Source organism: Lepisma saccharinum, unplaced genomic scaffold (assembly GCF_977018435.1).
Source record: "Lepisma saccharinum unplaced genomic scaffold, izLepSacc3.1 HAP1_SCAFFOLD_334, whole genome shotgun sequence".
Classification (NCBI taxonomy): Eukaryota; Metazoa; Arthropoda; class Insecta; order Zygentoma; family Lepismatidae; genus Lepisma; species Lepisma saccharinum.
The window spans coordinates 271,551-290,181 of NW_028143059.1; the positions used below are offsets into that span (position 1 = coordinate 271,551).

General features: G+C 40.0%; 1 protein-coding gene across 1 annotated transcript in view; it reads right to left on the minus strand.

Moving 5' to 3' along the window:
• LOC145982688 (uncharacterized) overlaps positions 1-18,631 on the minus strand; it is a 135,941-nt gene that overhangs the window by 89,565 nt on the left and 27,745 nt on the right. Inside the window, exons 3-4 of the mRNA XM_083116051.1 lie at positions 7,002-7,268; positions 3,367-3,550 (exon numbers count right to left, since the gene is read on the minus strand). Of these exons, the coding sequence (XP_082972177.1) occupies positions 3,367-3,550; positions 7,002-7,268 (451 nt within the window). The remainder of the gene's footprint in view (positions 1-3,366; positions 3,551-7,001; positions 7,269-18,631) is intronic.

Below are 18,631 nucleotides of genomic sequence, written 5' to 3' on the forward strand. Positions count from 1 at the left end.
TAGAAATGCGTGCAGGCGGGGCTTCTGTTCGTCCCGTCAACTTAGCATGAGCCGCGGAAGCGACAGACAATTCACTTGTTACTGTGTAAAACAAGTATCTTACAACTTCCAGTGCAAAAATCTGTGCTCCATTTCTTGGAGATGAATTATGCCCTAGCAGTATAGTAGTATATAATTCAGCCACTCGGTAGAGGGTTTTCCCATTAGGATGACAAAGCAAACCTTGTAACAGTCAATGGCTGAACACGTGAACAGCCTTGCTCATTGCGAATGCATAGGTTAGTTCTGACTGGCAAGAACTTAATGTTATAGGAATGCTTTTTCTGGAATTACAGTTATTTTCGTCATAATATTTTCTTCACAAATTTTAAGTTAATACTTTTAGAACACACTGGTTTACACGCCAATTTCTGCAATATAAGAGGTGATACGGTATAAAAAGGTACGGTGAGTTTTTAAATTTCCTGCAGTAAATGACAGTTTTCTTCAGTTAATATATATATTGCAAATTTTTGTATTTATCCTACTTTTACGTCGCTTTCCGTTCACTTTGTTTAACCGCAACGATGAGAACGCATCGTTAATTTATTATGTATCATCTCTAACATCACATTTCTTCCCACTTTTGGCTAATCGCTGCAATGAAGATGAATAACTACAAGCTATATTCGAAGTCGGGGTGCAGCAGTAACCCCCCCCCCCACACACACACTACCACCAACTGCACAATCTAAGTATCACCCAACCTGCCATGATAAGAGACGAACTTTTTCTTCTGTCCCATCTCATTTCGAAAACATTCACTTGTCCCATCTCCTTTTATGAGACGAGACGGAACGTGCCTCGTCTCGTGAGCAACACTAACATTAACAATAGAAGCATCCCCCCTAGCTGTCCCCAAAGTCTCGAGCAAACATCCTCCCATGTAACAATTTCCAGTTCAATGAAATGTCACTCACAAGGAAACAGTCATGCCCAGGTCGAGAGTCAAACCTGGAACATGCGACTTCCTCAGATAAATCATGAATTTTGTGTATAATAATTACAACGCCAGTTCATTCCTGGTAATTCTGAATCTGCAGTTTGGTTTGCATATATAAGCAGGATAATATTTAGTTTTCGAGGGCTGTACCGTCGAAACGAGGAGTCAAAAAATAATAATAAAAAAAAAAAAATATTAAGAAAGGTTTTTTTTTGTATTTATAATAATAAGCCTCTGCATACGTTGTTAATTCTATATTTTTCTAGACTTGAGACGAGAACGAGAATTGCCCTCCCAAACCGAGACTGATGTTTATAAATTGAGACGAGACTGTCAATGAGACATTTACAAATAAACACGAGATAGACATTTACAACTCTCAACGAGAACGAGACCTAGGCTGCCATGTCTCGTCTCGATAGGATCCTTAGTGGTGATGTTGTGAATCAACCAATTAATGCGTTCGGGGTAACAAGATGAGGCGGCTTTTTTGGCAGTACAAAATTCAAAATAATTATATCTACCATTTCAGTATGGGATATTGTTATACACATGGGCGTATACATAGTTGACGGGGGGGGGGGGGGGAGGGATGGATCAACTTTTGGTATGAAAAGGGTTGCTTTATTTTGTAAGTGAAAATCCAGGACATTGCTGGCCGGAAGCTTGTTGGGGAGCGTGGGGGGAGGGGATGTTGGACCCGACAAAGTTCTGTGTTTGTAGTCACGAAGTATTGATGCTTTTCTGTTAATCTTGTGTCACTACGTTTTTAAGAACAAAATTTCTTTAATATGATTCGAAGGGGAAAAAATAACTGATTTGATAGTCTCAATGCAGTTTCTTATCGCAGATATTCCGAAACTATCAGGAAATTGCAGATATTGGTCTGCAGTCCCATCTGGTGTGTGGAATTACGAAATTTCCTTCCCATCCGTATCCCGTCCTATACGTCTCTAATTTAAGAGAATGAAATAAGTCCGAAGGAATTTTTTATGAACAAGCGGATAGAACAAGGAAACTGGTAATTTTAGTGAAGCAAAAAAAGAAGGGGGTTGGACCCGTTGAATCCCCCTTAAATACACCCATGGTTATACATATTATTTCCTTGTAATAATTATACATAAACTAAGTATAGATATGCACTGTGCAACTAATGTAATCTTCTCAGTGTATTTTTTCTTATCTGCACAAAAATATTTCATCATAATTTGCGCAACAGAAATGGAACACAAACTGAAATTGCTTTATGGAAAAGAAAGTTAAATAGGCTTTATAAATAAAGTGAAGAATGTGAAAATTCCTATTTTGCACTACATAGGTTACGGTAAATATAAGTTTAAAAAATATTTTTGAGTGTCTGGTCAGCAACCAATTTTATAAGCAATATTTTTCGCATGGCCTGAGAACACACACGCAGCTGAACCCTTTCATTTATCTTGCACGTGAGCAGCATGGATATTTCATAGAAGAATGATCATTACAAAGCATAGGTTTCCTTTCTCCTATCGCTCCTTCTTCCATTATTTAAATCGGTACAGGTTTGTAAAACTACTGCACATGTTTGCTCACCGTGGGCTACCCATCCGGAACTGGACGCTCGAAGCAGACGACAAACGAGCTCTCCCTAAGGAGTGACGTAGTAACATGGGGGCGGCGTGTTTTCAGCGCAACGCTAGCCTCGCAACTTTGGAAGTCTCGTTTCTGCCTTAAACTGGACGCAGAGAAACGCGAGAACTTGCAGGGGTCATTTTCCCAAGATGTAGTTTTTAAATTTGTTGTAAAAAAAATTGAGTGGAAATGTCCATTATAACAAAAAAGGTACACATTTCCAGAATAAGGTTGAACAAAGTTATAATTTTGAAATAATTTGTGTGGTAGCACCTAAGTTACCAGTCACTTCCTCATGTGGGAAATTTGGCTGAACATCATAGTGTACATGGGTGGATGCTTGAGAAGGCATGAAGGAAAAAGTCATGTATTAATTAACTACAATAACCACTAGGGCTGAGCCGATACAGATACCAATGTATCCGCATTGGCCGATACTGAAACGCCGCTCTTTTAGGGAGAGACATTTCTTAAGGGCAATAGTTCAGGGAACATTAGAGACACTCACAATTCGGAATAATATAGTTTATTTAACATGTAGCTAATTAATATTATGTTGTTAGTATCCTAATCCTAAGCTATGTTCTAACCCAATCATATCAGTTAAGTTTTATATTACACAAGGAGCATCTAAGTCTCCAGCAACACTGAACTCAGTTGTAACCTTACCTTGAACTTGCACCCTGAAACAGCTCGGGCAGCATTTCGACACACACAACATACTTAATTCTCCAATCTTCAGTATATGTAACTTGTTGTTGACCTTGCCTAATTACTCAGCCTGTCAATCAGAAGTGTGTTCTTTCCTGTTTTTGTGGCTATCTTCGCAAATTGTTCTATTTCTATAAGAAAGGCCTTGCCAGGCACATCCGTACTAGATGCGTAACCTTCTAGGTACATCTGCACTGGATGTGTGTCACATTTATTGACATCAGATGATTGGCACTTGATGACTGACACCTAATCATATGATGATATCATATGATTGACACTACACGACTGACAGCTGGTGATTGATATTACTGTCATATCATGGCCAAGACCTTGCCTTTTGAATGATATATGCTAAGCCACCGCCGTTTCCGAGTTTCAACCTTCCCACGTGGAGGAAGGCGTCTAACCTTAACTGCCCAGTGCTGAGCAACTGGCAAGATTAACTTCCTTTGACTGCCTGTTACTTCTTTCCGAACCAACTCATAAAATTGTAATATGCATTACAACGTTACATTAAACGCACGTTACAATTCGCCCCACCTGATCTTAGATGGTCCCCATCTAACTCCTAGCTAACTAAGTACCCTCATATTTGCTTAACGGAGCTCACATATACAATATATATATATAAGGCAGCGTTTACATGATTGCTGCTCCAGGTGTTGCAAATGACATTTGTTGAGTGTAGCATTAAGAGTAAAATTACTTTCACATGAATTCACATTAAAAGTTCCTCTGGGTTCGAACCAAGTTACGATTGGGTTATTTCACTTAAATCTAGGGTTAGTAATAACACATGAAATCAAGACATTTTACATGATTATGTGAATATATCTCATAGTAGTTGTCTTCTTTGATAACAATACAACTTTGAACAATATAGGTGATGTAAAGTGTGTCTCTATAATTCACAATCACTAGGGTAGTTTCACAGCGTTCACTTGTGACGTTGAGTATCACTAGATCGCAGGTCCACTTGAAGGGTAGTAGTGTTTCTTAGGGATGTGATCCAAATTTCGGGGTTAACTTCACAGGGATGCGTTTTTCGATATCACTGTTCATTTTAGGATTATAATATCAGGCTGGCCGCACACCCGAGACATCTTGGACATCAAAGCCACAATTGGAAATCTGGAACTCAAAACAGAATATTAATACCTAGGTTTAAAGGTGTATTAATTATTCAAGAATGGTTTCGTAAATAGGGGGGCGTTTGGGAGCTTCATATGAGGGAGCCCTTACTGGAGAAGTTCTCATAGCCATTGGAATTGAGGTATGAGAACGTGTTTTACTTTTACGAATCCTATATAGGATCCAAGAGATAAGGCTTATGACTAGACAAGTTAACAAGGTAAGCCAGGTGTAAACAGTTACGTGAGAAGGTACGTTGGAGAGTTCTGGCACTTGGAGTTGTGATCGCACCGTACAATTAGAATAATGCATCATTTCCTCGGTACATTCGTAATTAGCGTGATCAACTAATTGATAATGAACCCAGTGCACTGGTAAGAATCGGGAGATTTGTGCTTTGGTAGGATTAGGAAGGATGCAGGGGAACTGCGCTCATAAACATTTAGATAAGACACATAATACACATTGGCAGCCCAGTTGAATAACTAATGTACCAAAAGGAGATACTCTACTGAAACTAAAAAGAATACTTTCACATTTAACATTTATTTCCACCTGAGGAGGGGCTAACACAAGGTAAGTGGAAACATTTAGCAAGATGAGTGGTACCACTTGTGGGTTTTTGGTGCAATGTAAAGGACATCGTTCCACATGAGCTACCACATCGTTCCGTAGAATGAGAAGAAAGGCCAGTTTAAGGTAAGAACAGCTAGTCATGCTGTCATGGTTAAGTGTACTGGTTTTCGGCCAGGATTGTACCTGCGAGGTAAAAGTTTTGGTATGGCTCCAGTGTTTCGAGCAACTTGTAACCTGGGATCGTTATCGTTTATGAATAAAACCTGATTAGAGCCAGTGTGTGGTGGTGTATGAATCAGGGATTTTCGAGTACAACAAAAATGTAAATGTTGTCTGCTTACCCAGTACACAAGTAAAATTATCAAAATGCAAAGAAAGATGATAATTACATAAATAAGTATATGATCTAATATGCCATTTGAGAAATCTAGAGCTTCGGTAGTTCGGACCTGGCTAAGGGTAATGAGTTGAATTGCTTGCATTCGGTATCTGTGGATAGTCCATCCAATCAGAAATGTAAGACACAAATTCCATATAATAATTAACGAAAGTTTCGAGCGATCATTGTCCACTATTAATGACGAGGGAATATTGGAAATATCAGTCAGATCGCTATCACTCTCGACAGCTTCCGTTTGAGAGGAAATTTTCAGAAATGGAATCTTCTCGGGCCAAGATGCATCCAGACAGTCATTAAAATGTTTGAATTCAGCTGCTTTCGTTCCTGCGAACAAAACATTAATCTTCTTCGTAGGGATTTTACCCCACGAAGCAGGTAAAATATGATAACTCTGTACGCTATCGCTAGACTGACTAGGGCATGAAAAAGTTCGGGAAATAGAGGTTTCGTTAGCTACAGTTAAAGAGCAATGACACAGAAGGGTGATTTCCAAAGCGCCAGGTTCATTAGCATAAGTTTTGATTCTCAGCTTTTCACCGTTGCATTCGCCCGTTATATCTGGCGGTGGGTTTGTGATTACATAATGGTCTTGCGTAATTTCCATCACGATAATGTTATTTCCTTCGTAAGATTGGAACATGCAGTGACCGGCCAGTTCTTGGATCATGGCCCCTTGTCTTATCTTCTGTGCGCAAGAACTACCTAAGGTGGCATCGTGCCCAAAACGAGGTAAGTAACATAAGGGGGAATTATGTGGGTTGCAGGTGGCCAAAAAAGTCCCTGATAATAACCTTACGAAGGAAGGGCTTGTTGCCAAAAACAAGGGAGGGGGGTGTATAATGTGACAAGTGATATTTTCCCAACGGAATGGAACTGTGAGAAATTCCTCCAAATACGGAATTTTCCCCAATTTTGACAATGGGTATTTTTAAGGTTACCACTACTTTATTTGGAGAAAATAATCAGTGAGCTAGAGGAAGAGTATAATATTTCATTAAATTCTTGGTAGGGATTGCCAGTTGATAACCATTTTTAAATAAAGTGAATTGTAATTGCTTTAGATCTCTTTTTAACAACTGTGGCTAATTAGATACAGTGGAATTTTATTTGCAAAGCAGGAAGTTCTTAGTTCTCGTAACTCCGAATTAATAGTGGAACTTATTAAAAGTTGATGCAACAATACGGATCTTAGGGCGATAAAATATATTTTGTAGTTAGTCACATTAGCATCCCTTCCTATAGCGGTTACTCTGTTTTCCAATTTATTTCGTAAGAGGTTTATTTGTTTTTCAATTTCGCCTATAGTGTTATTCGTTTGTGTCACAACATCGCGAATTTGAGATTTTAGAAGATGTGTTCATTTTTCAAACTCGTGGTAATTTTATGTACTTGTGCATTCAGTACACGTTCATTTACCAGCAGATCATGGTATTGGCTCTCACTCACAACTCCACAGCAGCAGTTAGCGAAATCACCAATGAAAGTTAAGCCTAGCCCTCTCTTTGTCCTCTCATATTCATCCGCAGGAGGGGGAAAATCTATGTAAGTGTGATTCAAATGATGTAGAAACAAATTTTGTAAGTCACTTACCATCCCTTCCAAGGCATTAAATACCTTATACTCGTGATTTTCCTCCTCAAAAGTGATCTTTTGTCCCCTTGTGGCTTCCAGTAAAGTGTGGTCCACCACCGTGGGTGAAGGGAGATTTTCTGTATAGGTGAGGGGCACGCTTCCCTCGTAGAGAATGACCTTTGGCAGACTTCTCCAGTAGGCTCCTGGCATGAGCCTGTTTGTTGGGTTAGTCCACACATATCCCCAAAATAGGACAATATGGTACAGAAATATCATGGTACTGATCTGAAATTAAAAATATATACGTAACGGTACTACACCCTACTATCCTCTATTTACTCCCCTTACCAGAGAGCTTCGACCAGAAGCCTCTTCGAGTTAGAGCTCAATTATAGCACAAAGATAAATAGGGGGGAACGATATGGCTTCGCCCCCTGTTTTTGTTCTTATTATTTTATATATATATATATATATATATATATACACACACGAGAGCATATATAGTCCAAAATTGCCGCCATCCGGAAACAATAAATATATAAAGAGAGATAATAATATATTATAAGCGTAGCGAATGCAAAACAGTGAAAATATTTACAAACTGGGAATTACTATTGACAATCTTCCAATTTCATTAATATCTTCGTCATTCCTCAAAGGGACCAATGCGGGCCTCTAAATAAAGGGGCCAAAAATGCAAGCGACCCTGTTCTCTATCGAAGTATGTGTGAAGGGTCCACCAATCGCCTGCTACTTGAATTACAGAATTGACACGTGCGTGTAACTCGAATGACATTTGCGACAGCCATTCTAGTCGTTCCATAAGAGTTGTGAAGTGTCACAAACTTAGGCGTAAGAAGGAAATCAGATCGTAAAGCACATGAAAATATGTGGCTGATCCTTGGGGCAAAATAACGTTGAGGATATTCCTTCCTGTTTCAATGTAGTTATTTTCACATGAAGTGAATGCCCGAACAAAATCTATCACCAGAAATTGTGAAATGAGGATTTCAGCTTCGTCATCAGAAGCTTCTTGTAAAAGTGAAATCTGTATATCAATGGCATCCATGCCTAATAAGTTTGGTGGGGCCAAGGTAACTTCAGGTAAAAGAGCAGAATCGAAATCCATACTAGAATGTATCGCCTCAAAATCCTCGTCCAAACTGAGATCTGAAACGGGAGATCTAACGAAAGGTATTGTCTCTAAACTAGCGAGAGAGTCGTTATCAGAATCTGCTTCTCCTACTGGCTGACTGGAGACCTCCATGTTAATATGCGAATAGAACTAAGGTTTTATTGCCACCCGAAATTCACAGTCGAAAGTCCAATCTAAAGTATATTTAGCATAGCAAGACTGAACAAATAACTTGATCCTGTCAAAGGACTCCTCTAAAAATGTCTCTTTATCATCGATAGCAGCAGCACAATCATTAACATTTACAAATAGCCTAAGTTCAGAGTCAACAACAGCCTCACAAACGTGCTCACGTATATTCCTCACCTCGCATATATCAAATATGTCCTGAGAAAACCTCGATACCCACCAGTCGACGTTAATGGCCATTGTACACCACTGGCATGAGGGATTTAATGAAAGCTAGCTTATATTGTCCACTGTGTCTGTTATATATATGTATATATCCTTGCCGTGGAGAAAGGGGAGGGGTTGAGCATAGACTGTGTACCACATAAAGAATGCTTTTCTGACTGCTTCCAGGGCGCTACCCTATTCGGTTCACCAATTCTTCTAATTGTTTCAGGTGATTTAATATTTCGACATTACTTTTGTCGCCCGTATCAATGGGGAACTGTCTATAGATTCCCGCCTTAAAGTGGATACGTATAAAATTTCTAGTAACCTCTGTGCAATCTAAGAAGAACTTCTCCGCCGTTTGCTTTCTGAATAACCATAGTAAATACTTGTTTATCTTCTGAACTTTTTCTGGTTCCAGAACGCGAGAAGAAGGGACATTTATTTGTGCTGCAATTTCGTCGACAATGGATTGGAACTGTGGCCCATCAGGGGATAGAACTAAACCAAGACCCTCCACAACAATCTTACCGGAATACATAAGTGTGAATAATGGAATGCAGGCCAAAGTATGCAGTATTTTACGATAGAGTTCTGGTGATAGTAATCGTTCCCAAGGAATCAAAAGAAACGCTCAGATCCCAATCAAATTGAAAAGTGGCAACCCAAGTGCGAATCTTGTAAACAAACCTAGTAGACGTGGCTAGATTTCGATGACAGACAGTTTCGTTGAAATTATAGCCAAGGGCGAAGACTAGGTATTGAAGAGTGTTGTTTGGAAATAGGCCAAGCGTTTGTTCGATGGAATATCCACCTAAAGCTTGCGAAAGAGCAATATTTACAGCTTCGGCGATGATAATGACAATTTCGTCAGGTAAGTTCCACACGGTAGCGGACATATGGTTCTGTCTTTCGTGTAAGTGTACAAGAAAATGGCAGCTAATTTACACGCTGTTGGAGAAAGAAAAAAAAAGTACCTGACTATTAATTCACGGTGGAAACAATATTGGCAACTCTGCAAACTGTAAAAAAAAAAGAAAAGGTAAGCGTAAGTTATTTTAAGAGATTTGATTTCGCTTTTCTGAATTTGTCTGACCTCAAAAATAAGAAAAACAATTTTGTCGTCTACTTCGTTACAAGGCAACAGTCTGGAGTTGTATTGGCGGAAATGCGGTATCCGTAGTGATAAGTAATTCTGGCTAAAAATTCCATTGCCTGAGTTATCGTGAAGAGAGGAAAACAACAACAAAACAAACAACCTTCAACAATATGAAAGGGGAAGAGGGAGGACGAATGGATTCATAGTTTGTCGACACTTAGCTTTCGTCCTTTTCTTGTCCCTTCCAATGTTGTTTGAGCTGAGTCTTACGAAAAATTTTCGAAGGTAGAAACCAGGGGGAGTATTTACATGCCTCCTCTTGCAAGTTGAACCAGTAAGGGCTTCTACAGTTTTTACCGAACTCGGTTCATCATGTGTAATGTTTCTTGTTTAGACCTTATCCTTGGGTAACGATTAATGTCGGTGCAGAAAAGCAAGTTCTGGGTAACGAGTAGTTCGGTGCAGAGATGGCAGTTTTTATGTAGCGATTAGCTTTGGTGCAAAAAGAAAAAAAAAGATTCATGCTTTAGTCTTCCTTGACTTCCGCACGCGACCAGTATGGTTTTAACGGGCCTATATTTACCCTTAAGTCTCTTTTTCCTTTTAGGCGTTCAACATCATATACATTTTTGCCGCGAACTTTAGTAATGCGATATGGTCCATCGTATTTCCTTCTTAGCTTATCTGATATACCTTTCTTTTTTGCAGGAAAATAGACCATGACTAAGTCATGTAATGCATATGAGGGTTCACGTCTGGTGGCGTCAAAACGTTTTTCCCTTGTTGGTGACGTTTGGTATGCAATTCTCTGGCAAGAGTCTGAACTGTTTTAAGATGATGGCGAAAATTCTCAGAAAATGGGTCAGTGGGATTAGCGTTTAGTCCCGTTTCAAGGGGAAAAGAAGGTTTTCGCCCAAAAAATCTCATAAGGTGATAGACCGAGGCCTTCTAGGGGACTACAATTATAGGCGTAGACGCACAAATTCTGAAAAGAGACCCAATCTTTTTGATTTTTTGCTGCGTACTTGCTAAGCATCGTAGCTATGGTGTGGTTAAATTTTTCAACCTTTCCGTTACATTGCGGATGATATCCGCTTGTGTTTAAATGCTTGATTTTTAGCTCACTGAGTAAATTATCTACTAAGGCAGCCTGATAAACAGAGCCACGATCGGTGAGTATACTGGCTATGGGTCCGTAAACTGTGTACACTCTGTTAACAAAAAAATTTGCCACGGCCTTTGCCGATATAGTCTTAAGGGGTTGAGCTACCACCCAAGACGAGAGCATGTCTATAGCTACAATTACATATTTATACCCCCCTTTACAAGGGGTAATAGGGCCCAGAATATCACTTGCCCAGTTCTCGCAAATATTTCCCACCGGTAGGGGGTGAAGAAAACCCTGTTTCATTCCTGTCGATTTGTTTCGTTCTTGACATATTGGGCAGGAACGGACGTAATTCAGTACGTCTTTCCGTGTGGTTTTCCAAAAATAACGTTCGTATAACTTTTGCAAACTTTTAGATTGTCCGGTATGTCCCCCGGTATAAGGTGAGTCGTGTACATCAGATAACACATCAGCCTTCAGATTGTCAGAAATCACTAATAGTTTCTTATCTTTGTATAGGCAATACAATACCCCATTATCTAACGTGTAATATCTTACAGTCAGATGGTCTGGGTCGTTTTCCTTTAACTCAATTAAGGCTCGCACCTCAGAGTCTTGTATTTGTCGAGCTCGAATCTCCCTTTGTCTTTCATTGAAAGTCGAGTCTGTCAGTTCGTCAACCAATCCAACCATGTCACCATGATCGATATAATCTCTTTCGTCATCAGTTAGAGGAGAAACTGGGGCACGGCTTATACAATCGGCCACGCAATTAGTTCGCCCCGGGCGATGTTTAATTTGATATTTAAACTGGGAAAGTCGTAGACTCCATCTTGCAAGCCTACCCGATAAATCCTTTGCTCGTTGCAGCCAACAAGCACCGGAACTATCGACCACTGCTCTAAAGAATATATCAGTCAAATACTGACGAAAATGGAGGATGGAGAATACAAGGCAATACACTTCTTTTTCACAAATGCTATAATTTACTTGCGCTCCCGTAAACAATCTGGAGCAATAGCTCACGGGCTGAGTCACTGTTCTCTTTTCATTGTTGGGATCAGGAACAACGTGACAAAGAACTGAGCCGAATCCCAGCTGGGATGCATCACAATGGAGTTCAATGGGCAGATTGGGATCAAAATGTCGTAGTACAGGGGCGGTCGTCAGACACGTTTTAAGCTGATTAAATGCGGACAGTTGTTTTTCACCCATGTTAAATGGTATCCCTTGTTTGGTTAGATCAGTCAAAGGTTTAGCTATAAGACTATACCCTTGCATGAATCTACGATAGAAATTACAACATCCTACAAAGGATCGAACTTCCTTTAAATTCTTTGGAACAGGAATATCCTTTATGGCAGCTACTTTCTTCGGGTCGGTTGCAACACCATTCCTGTTTATTATATGGCCTAATATTGCTGTTTCGGCGTACGCAAAATGACATTTGCTAGGTTTTGCTTTAAGATTCGACCTTTGTAAGGCGAGGAAGGTTTTTCCTAATCTCTCCAAATGTTGTGTCCAATTTTCAGCAAACACAATGATATCGTCAAGGAAAACGCATAAGCTGTTCCATTTAAGGGCTGCGAAGACTTTGTCGACGCATCTTTGGAAAGCTGCAGGGGCGGAGGCTAAACCAAAGGGTAATCTCTTGAATTCAAAGGTTCCATCAGGTGTTACTATGGCTGTTTTATGCCTGTCTTCTTTTGTGATATTTAGTTGCCAGTAGGGTAGAAATATATTTCACCCCACTAAGATAGTGAATGATATCAGAAATGGCCGGAAGAGGGTAGCTTGGAACTTTCAATTTCCGGTTTAGAGCCCTGAAGTCACAACAGAGCCTACAACTTCCGTCCTTCTTTGCAACTAACAAAATAGGGGCGCCATATTCCGATTCGCTTTCTTGAATGATGCCCAGATCGAGCATTTTCTCAATTTCCGCCTTTATAAATTCCCGCTGCTTTGGTGATACCCTGTATGGTGCTCGTCTAACCGGAATATCATCCTCGAGTGGTAAAGTCACTTCGCATGCATTGGTAACTCCTAGTTGTTCTGGCAAGGCTGCAAAACAATGTTTGTATTTTTCGAGCAGTTGAAGTAACTCGTGTTTTTGGGGATCTGTCAAATCAGGTGATATATCTAAGTCAGTGCAAATATTAAATTCTTCCTGTGGAGATTTCAAGGTACTTTTTAAGTTTGCTGCGTCTATGGCGTTTACCTGTTGTGACGGAGGACTTTGCAAATTTGAAGAGATATATTCTGGTTTGTGTAAGACTCCTACTACGTAATTAGGCGGAAATGCAACTTTGAAATGGTTCATATTAATGATAGGAATACATTTGGTAGTGTAGGAATTTATGAGCAACCTAGGGACCAAGCAGCGATACTGATCATACAGGCCGCAATTGATTTCGAGAATGAAGTCCTGATTAGGGGGAACAAAAGAAGATAAAGAAATTGCCAATTCTGTATATTCATAATGTTCGAGTATCACAGAATGTGCAGAAAATACCTTTAACATTCGCCGATTATCTGCAAACTTCCTGTTTACACTCTCGGATCCGAACGGAAGTTATTTGAAAAGGGCTTTATCTATATCCTCACTCGACTTCGGTGTCGCGGTGTTTTTCCTATAAGAGGGAAAATTATCGTTCTCCAAAACGTTCTGCCTCGTTTGCTTACTAACGGCAACGTTTTCCTTACTACCCTTGGCAAAATATTCTTCTCGATTAATTTTTGTATCGAAAAAGACAAATTTTCGGGGTCCAATAAAATTTGGTGGGATTTGTAATGAATCCGAATCCAAATATACTGCCGTAGATGTTTCTGCAGTTGGGAACGTTATTTGGTCCTTGTTCTGTACTTCCTTTCCCATCTGTACTTGGATCTCGTTACCCCAGGACTGTATCTGCTTATCCCGCAGATATGGAACAAATGAAGCTTTGGATTTACACAATCGTACACCCATTCTCGTCAAATGTGTAACATAAAGGTTAAAGAAATCCGCACCCAAAATAATACGATTTTGTAATGAAGGGTTACCACAGACAGTTAATGGCATGCTGAACTTGTGAGGCCCGATTCAGAAATGAAAGTTGCACACTGGAGTGTGTTTTGCTGCAATTCCTGATAACGTAGATGAAGTTACCGAACCTGTTTTTCTAGCAGAGGGAAAAGTTTCGGGGTAATATTCCAAAATGCAAAAGGCTACATGTACTCCCCGTATCAATAAGAGCAGGAAAATGACGTCTAAATATAGAAATCATAATCATTGGTCGCTGATTTTGTTTTACCTCATTTTGCGAAAAAGTGGAACAATTAATGGCACCATAACATTGCATTTTCAGAGGTTTTTGTTGATGAGGGTGTAGACGACCCCTGAGGCGTTTCCCCTTTACTCGTTTGGGTTCCCACGATAGGGAGAAGGACTACGTCGGAGATTTGAAACTTGATCTCTTGGAAAATCGCGATTGCATTCTCTTCGAAAAGGTTGACCTCGTTGTGAAAAAGAGCCTCTTCCACGGCTAGTAGAGTATGAACCCGTTTGTGGACATGATCTAGCAAAATGATATGCTGAGCCACAAGTAAAACAACGTTTATCGTTATTCTGAAAATTGCCTGATCTTCCGCGAGATGATTCGGCCTCTATTGTTTCCCCTTCCTCGTGAAGAATTCGAAACTGGAGAATTCTTTTGTTTCTCGGTATCTTTTGAACTTGTTTGTTCCACGGTGTGCACATATCGCGTAGGATTAGCCGGACGATTTGACGAGTTTTTCGGGCGGTCGCTGGTCCCTTGTACAACCTGAGCATAAGTACGAGATGCAATATCCGCCTGGCGTTTGGCACGTTCGAGCAACCGCAGGTTCGCTAATAGGTCGTCTAATGTTTGAGACTTCATTGTTACTAACTTTTCCGTATCCGTGCAACTAAACCGTTGCAAACAAAATTTATCTTTCCGTCGTCATTCATATTTGGATCTGCCTTTTTACACAGTTTGAGAACATCGTAAAAATAGTTCTCAATGGATTCATCCCGTTGTTTCTTTCGTGCTGCCAACTCAAGGTAGGCTTGTCCAACCGGTAAGATGGGTTGAAAGCCGTAGTAAGCGCTTCTTCGACTTGTTGGAATCCCTGTAGGTTTTCCAACGTGGTTCGATTCAAATCCCAATAAGCCAAAGCGCTCTTCTTCAAATAAGCTGGCAAGAATTTTATTTTTTGTGCTTCCGTCCACCCTAAAATCGAAGCTACACGTTTGTACGTGGCATATGAATGCATCGTTGCAGCCGAGTCTCCGCCACTGTTCTCTTGGGGAGTGATCGGCATATTTGTCTCTATACTACGCTCGTCAGGGAGGGGTCTACGAATTGCCTCTTCAGAGCAAGATGGGAGTGGGCATCTAATGCTAGTAGACAATAGGGGTTTCTCTTCGCCAGTTGCTTGCTGACGTGTTACAACCATTCAAAAGCGGAAAACAAGCAACAAAAGGAAATCCGAACCAGGCATTTACAACCCTAATGAAGGAATTTTACACTACAATCAACGAGAACAAACCGGAGTCGAAACCAGGACGCAGACGACGACCAAACATCCGGACAATCGAACAACCAACCGGCGTGGAGCGACCAATTACAAGAGACACTGAACAACCATGAACGACAGATGAAACAGCAACCACTAAAATTTCTTCGACAAATGGAGCAATGTAATCAAACCATCAGATGCTTTACGAAAACAAGAAAGTCACAGAGAGGGGGAACACGACACCTCCACCAATATGAAACGCCGCTCTTTTAGGGAGAGACATTTCTTAAGGGCAATAGTTCAGGGAACATTAGAGACACTCACAATTCGGAATAATATAGTTTATTTAACATGTAGCTAATTAATATTATGTTGTTAGTATCCTAATCCTAAGCTATGTTCTAACCCAATCATATCAGTTAAGTTTTGTATTACACAAGGAGCATCTAAGTCTCCAGCAACACTGAACTCAGTTGTAACCTTACCTTGCACCCTGAAACAGCTCGGGCAGCATTCCGACACACACAACATACTTAATTCTCCAATCTTCAGTATATGTAATTTGTTGTTGACCTTGCCTAATTACTCAGCCTGTCAATCAGAAGTGTGTTCTTTCCTGTTTTTGTGGCTATCTTCGCAAATTGTTCTATTTCTATAAGAAAGGCCTTGCCAGGCACATCCGTACTAGATGCGTAACCTTCTAGGTACATCTGCACTGGATGTGTCACATTTATTGACATCAGATGATTGGCACTTGATGACTGACACCTAATCATATGATGATATATGATTGACACTACACGACTGACAGCTGGTGATTGATATTACTGTCATATCATGGCCAAGACCTTGCCTTTTGAATGATATATGCTAAGCCACCGCCGTTTCCGAGTTTCAACCTTCCCACGTGGAGGAAGGCGTCTAACCTTAACTGCCCAGTGCTGAGCAACTGGCAAGATAAACTTACTTTGACTGCCTGTTACTTCTTTCCGAACCAACTCATAAAATTGTAATATGCATTACAACGTTACATTAAACGCACGTTACAATTCCAATGGTATTGGTTGATATTTTCCAAGCGATACCTTCCGATAACATTGTTTTTGAGTTGCTAGAACCAAGAACAACATTTGTCCTTTCCAAACGTTTGCTCACCCTTCCTTGAGACAGATTAGTTTTACGGAGAATTACCGAACAAACTCTGCACCTCCTGGGAAGCAGATGATTGACAAGATCAAAGGCATGGGTAAAGGGAAAGCTGTGACCAAACTTCTTGAAGGCATGTAACTACCTGGTAGGTAAAAGCTGTTTGGAAACAAAAGATATATTTCATTTCTAATTCCTGCTTGCACGCTCATGGTGTATGTTTTAAAAACCAGCATTACTACCATCTTGTGCTGTTTCCAGGTCAGATGATTTCGGAGTTCTTGCGAAAGACGTGTGAAGGCCGCTGTGGAATTCGATTTGTTTTATCTACATTCAAGCAAGGCAGGAGGGTTGTGGATTCTATAATTTCTGCTAGCACTATTCCCTTCTGTGTCTTTTATATCCTAATAATCCACAAATAATGGAAATATATTGGTACAAAAAACTTCCAAATCCCAGACACTAGCTATCACTTTCCAGCCAGGAACTCAACAGTAAGGAATGCAGTGTCAGATGTTACCTAAGCTTTACTGGGTCACCAAAGGTGTAAAAACGTAAACAGGTGTAACCCAGGAAAAAGTTGCAGGTGACTGACTTGGCATTGCTTAGCAAAATACATCGCAATAAATATCTAGGACAATGGGGGTCATCAGGCAGAATTACGATCAAGAAATCCAAGTAAAGGAGAGTGAAGTCTGAGCATTCAGACTAGTATCACAAACGGACACCTCGTTTATTAACCAGTCCGTAGTTCGACACTTTGTTTATTAACCAGTCCGTAGTTCGACACCTCGAGGGAGCACCTCCACACAGTGAGAGTCAGGTATTTCCATTTAGCATGGTGATCCAATTTTAAAGGTTATAAAAGCCAAGTGTTGTGTTTGCGATACAGTATGTATGTGTTACCTCTTGCATGTTACCATTAAGCTCTCCATGAGCAGCGAATATGCCATCATCGCATACATGAGCTACACCACCCAGATTCGATCTCAGTTCCTTGGGGAACGTTACGATGTCACTTTTAGTATCAGCCTATACCTCAGAGACTTGTTTTTGTTGCAAATGACAGAGAATGATTGACAGCATGGCATAAAGAGGTGTTATTTAATAACTGTATTTCCATATATTTTTACATTGCATTTCTCCCCCTCTAGGTTGACCCAAAAGGCAAGAATGAATAGTATTTACATGAAACTGAAGAGACAATCAAACTATATTTTAATTTATTTATTTTTTTAACTGCTGCATGTTAAAAAGTCTTGCAACACTTCAAAAAACCTATCTTTGCATCCTCTGGGTCTACAGAGAATTTCACAAAAAAATAGCAAATGTCACAAGACATTTTAAAGTATCATGATGCTTATTTTAAAAAAAAAATTTCACCGTGCATATAGCACAATGCCATAAAGGCACAATTAGGGGATGTGAAGGTACGGCTGACCCAGCCAGGAGTTGCTGATCTCCAACCAGGCACCTCCCCAGGTGGCGGATAGGGAAATGCTATATATATATATATATATATATATATATATATATATATATATATATATATATATATATATATATAGTACTGGCATAGCCAGGGTGGACCAAAATCAGCACTGCTGCCTTGCAGGAGCCAGGGGACTGGCAAAGGCTAGGGGAAGAACACCCCAACAGAAAATTACCTGGTCCTGCAAGTTGGGGGTTGGGCGCAGGGCTAACAACCCGGCCCCATAAAACAAAAAATGGTTCAGAAACCAAACACTATGCCTCGGAAAGGAAGATATAAAGGAAATGAACCTGGCAAACTTTTAAAGGACTACGACATAAGGATTGGAACATGGAATACCCAAACTATGCTACAAGCAGGAAATATGATGGAAATGGCACAAGAATTGATGAAATATAAGATAGATGTAATGGCATTACAGGATATAAGGTGGCAGGGAAGTGGAATTAAAAGAAGACCAAAGTTTACCATGATATATAGTAGAACCAGAGAAAGAACTGGATTATTTGGAACTGGTTTTATGATTCAGAAAGAAACCAGCAAGAAAATATTGGAGATAGAAACAATAAATGAGAGAATCTGTAGATTGAGAATAAAAGGAAAGTTTAGAAATCTAACGTTGCTGTCAATACATGCACCAACTGAAGAAAAAGAAGATAGAGAAAAAGAGACATTTTATGAATTATTAGAAAGTACATATGAGAAAATATCCAAAAATGACCAGATATTAATTATTGGCGATTTTAATGCT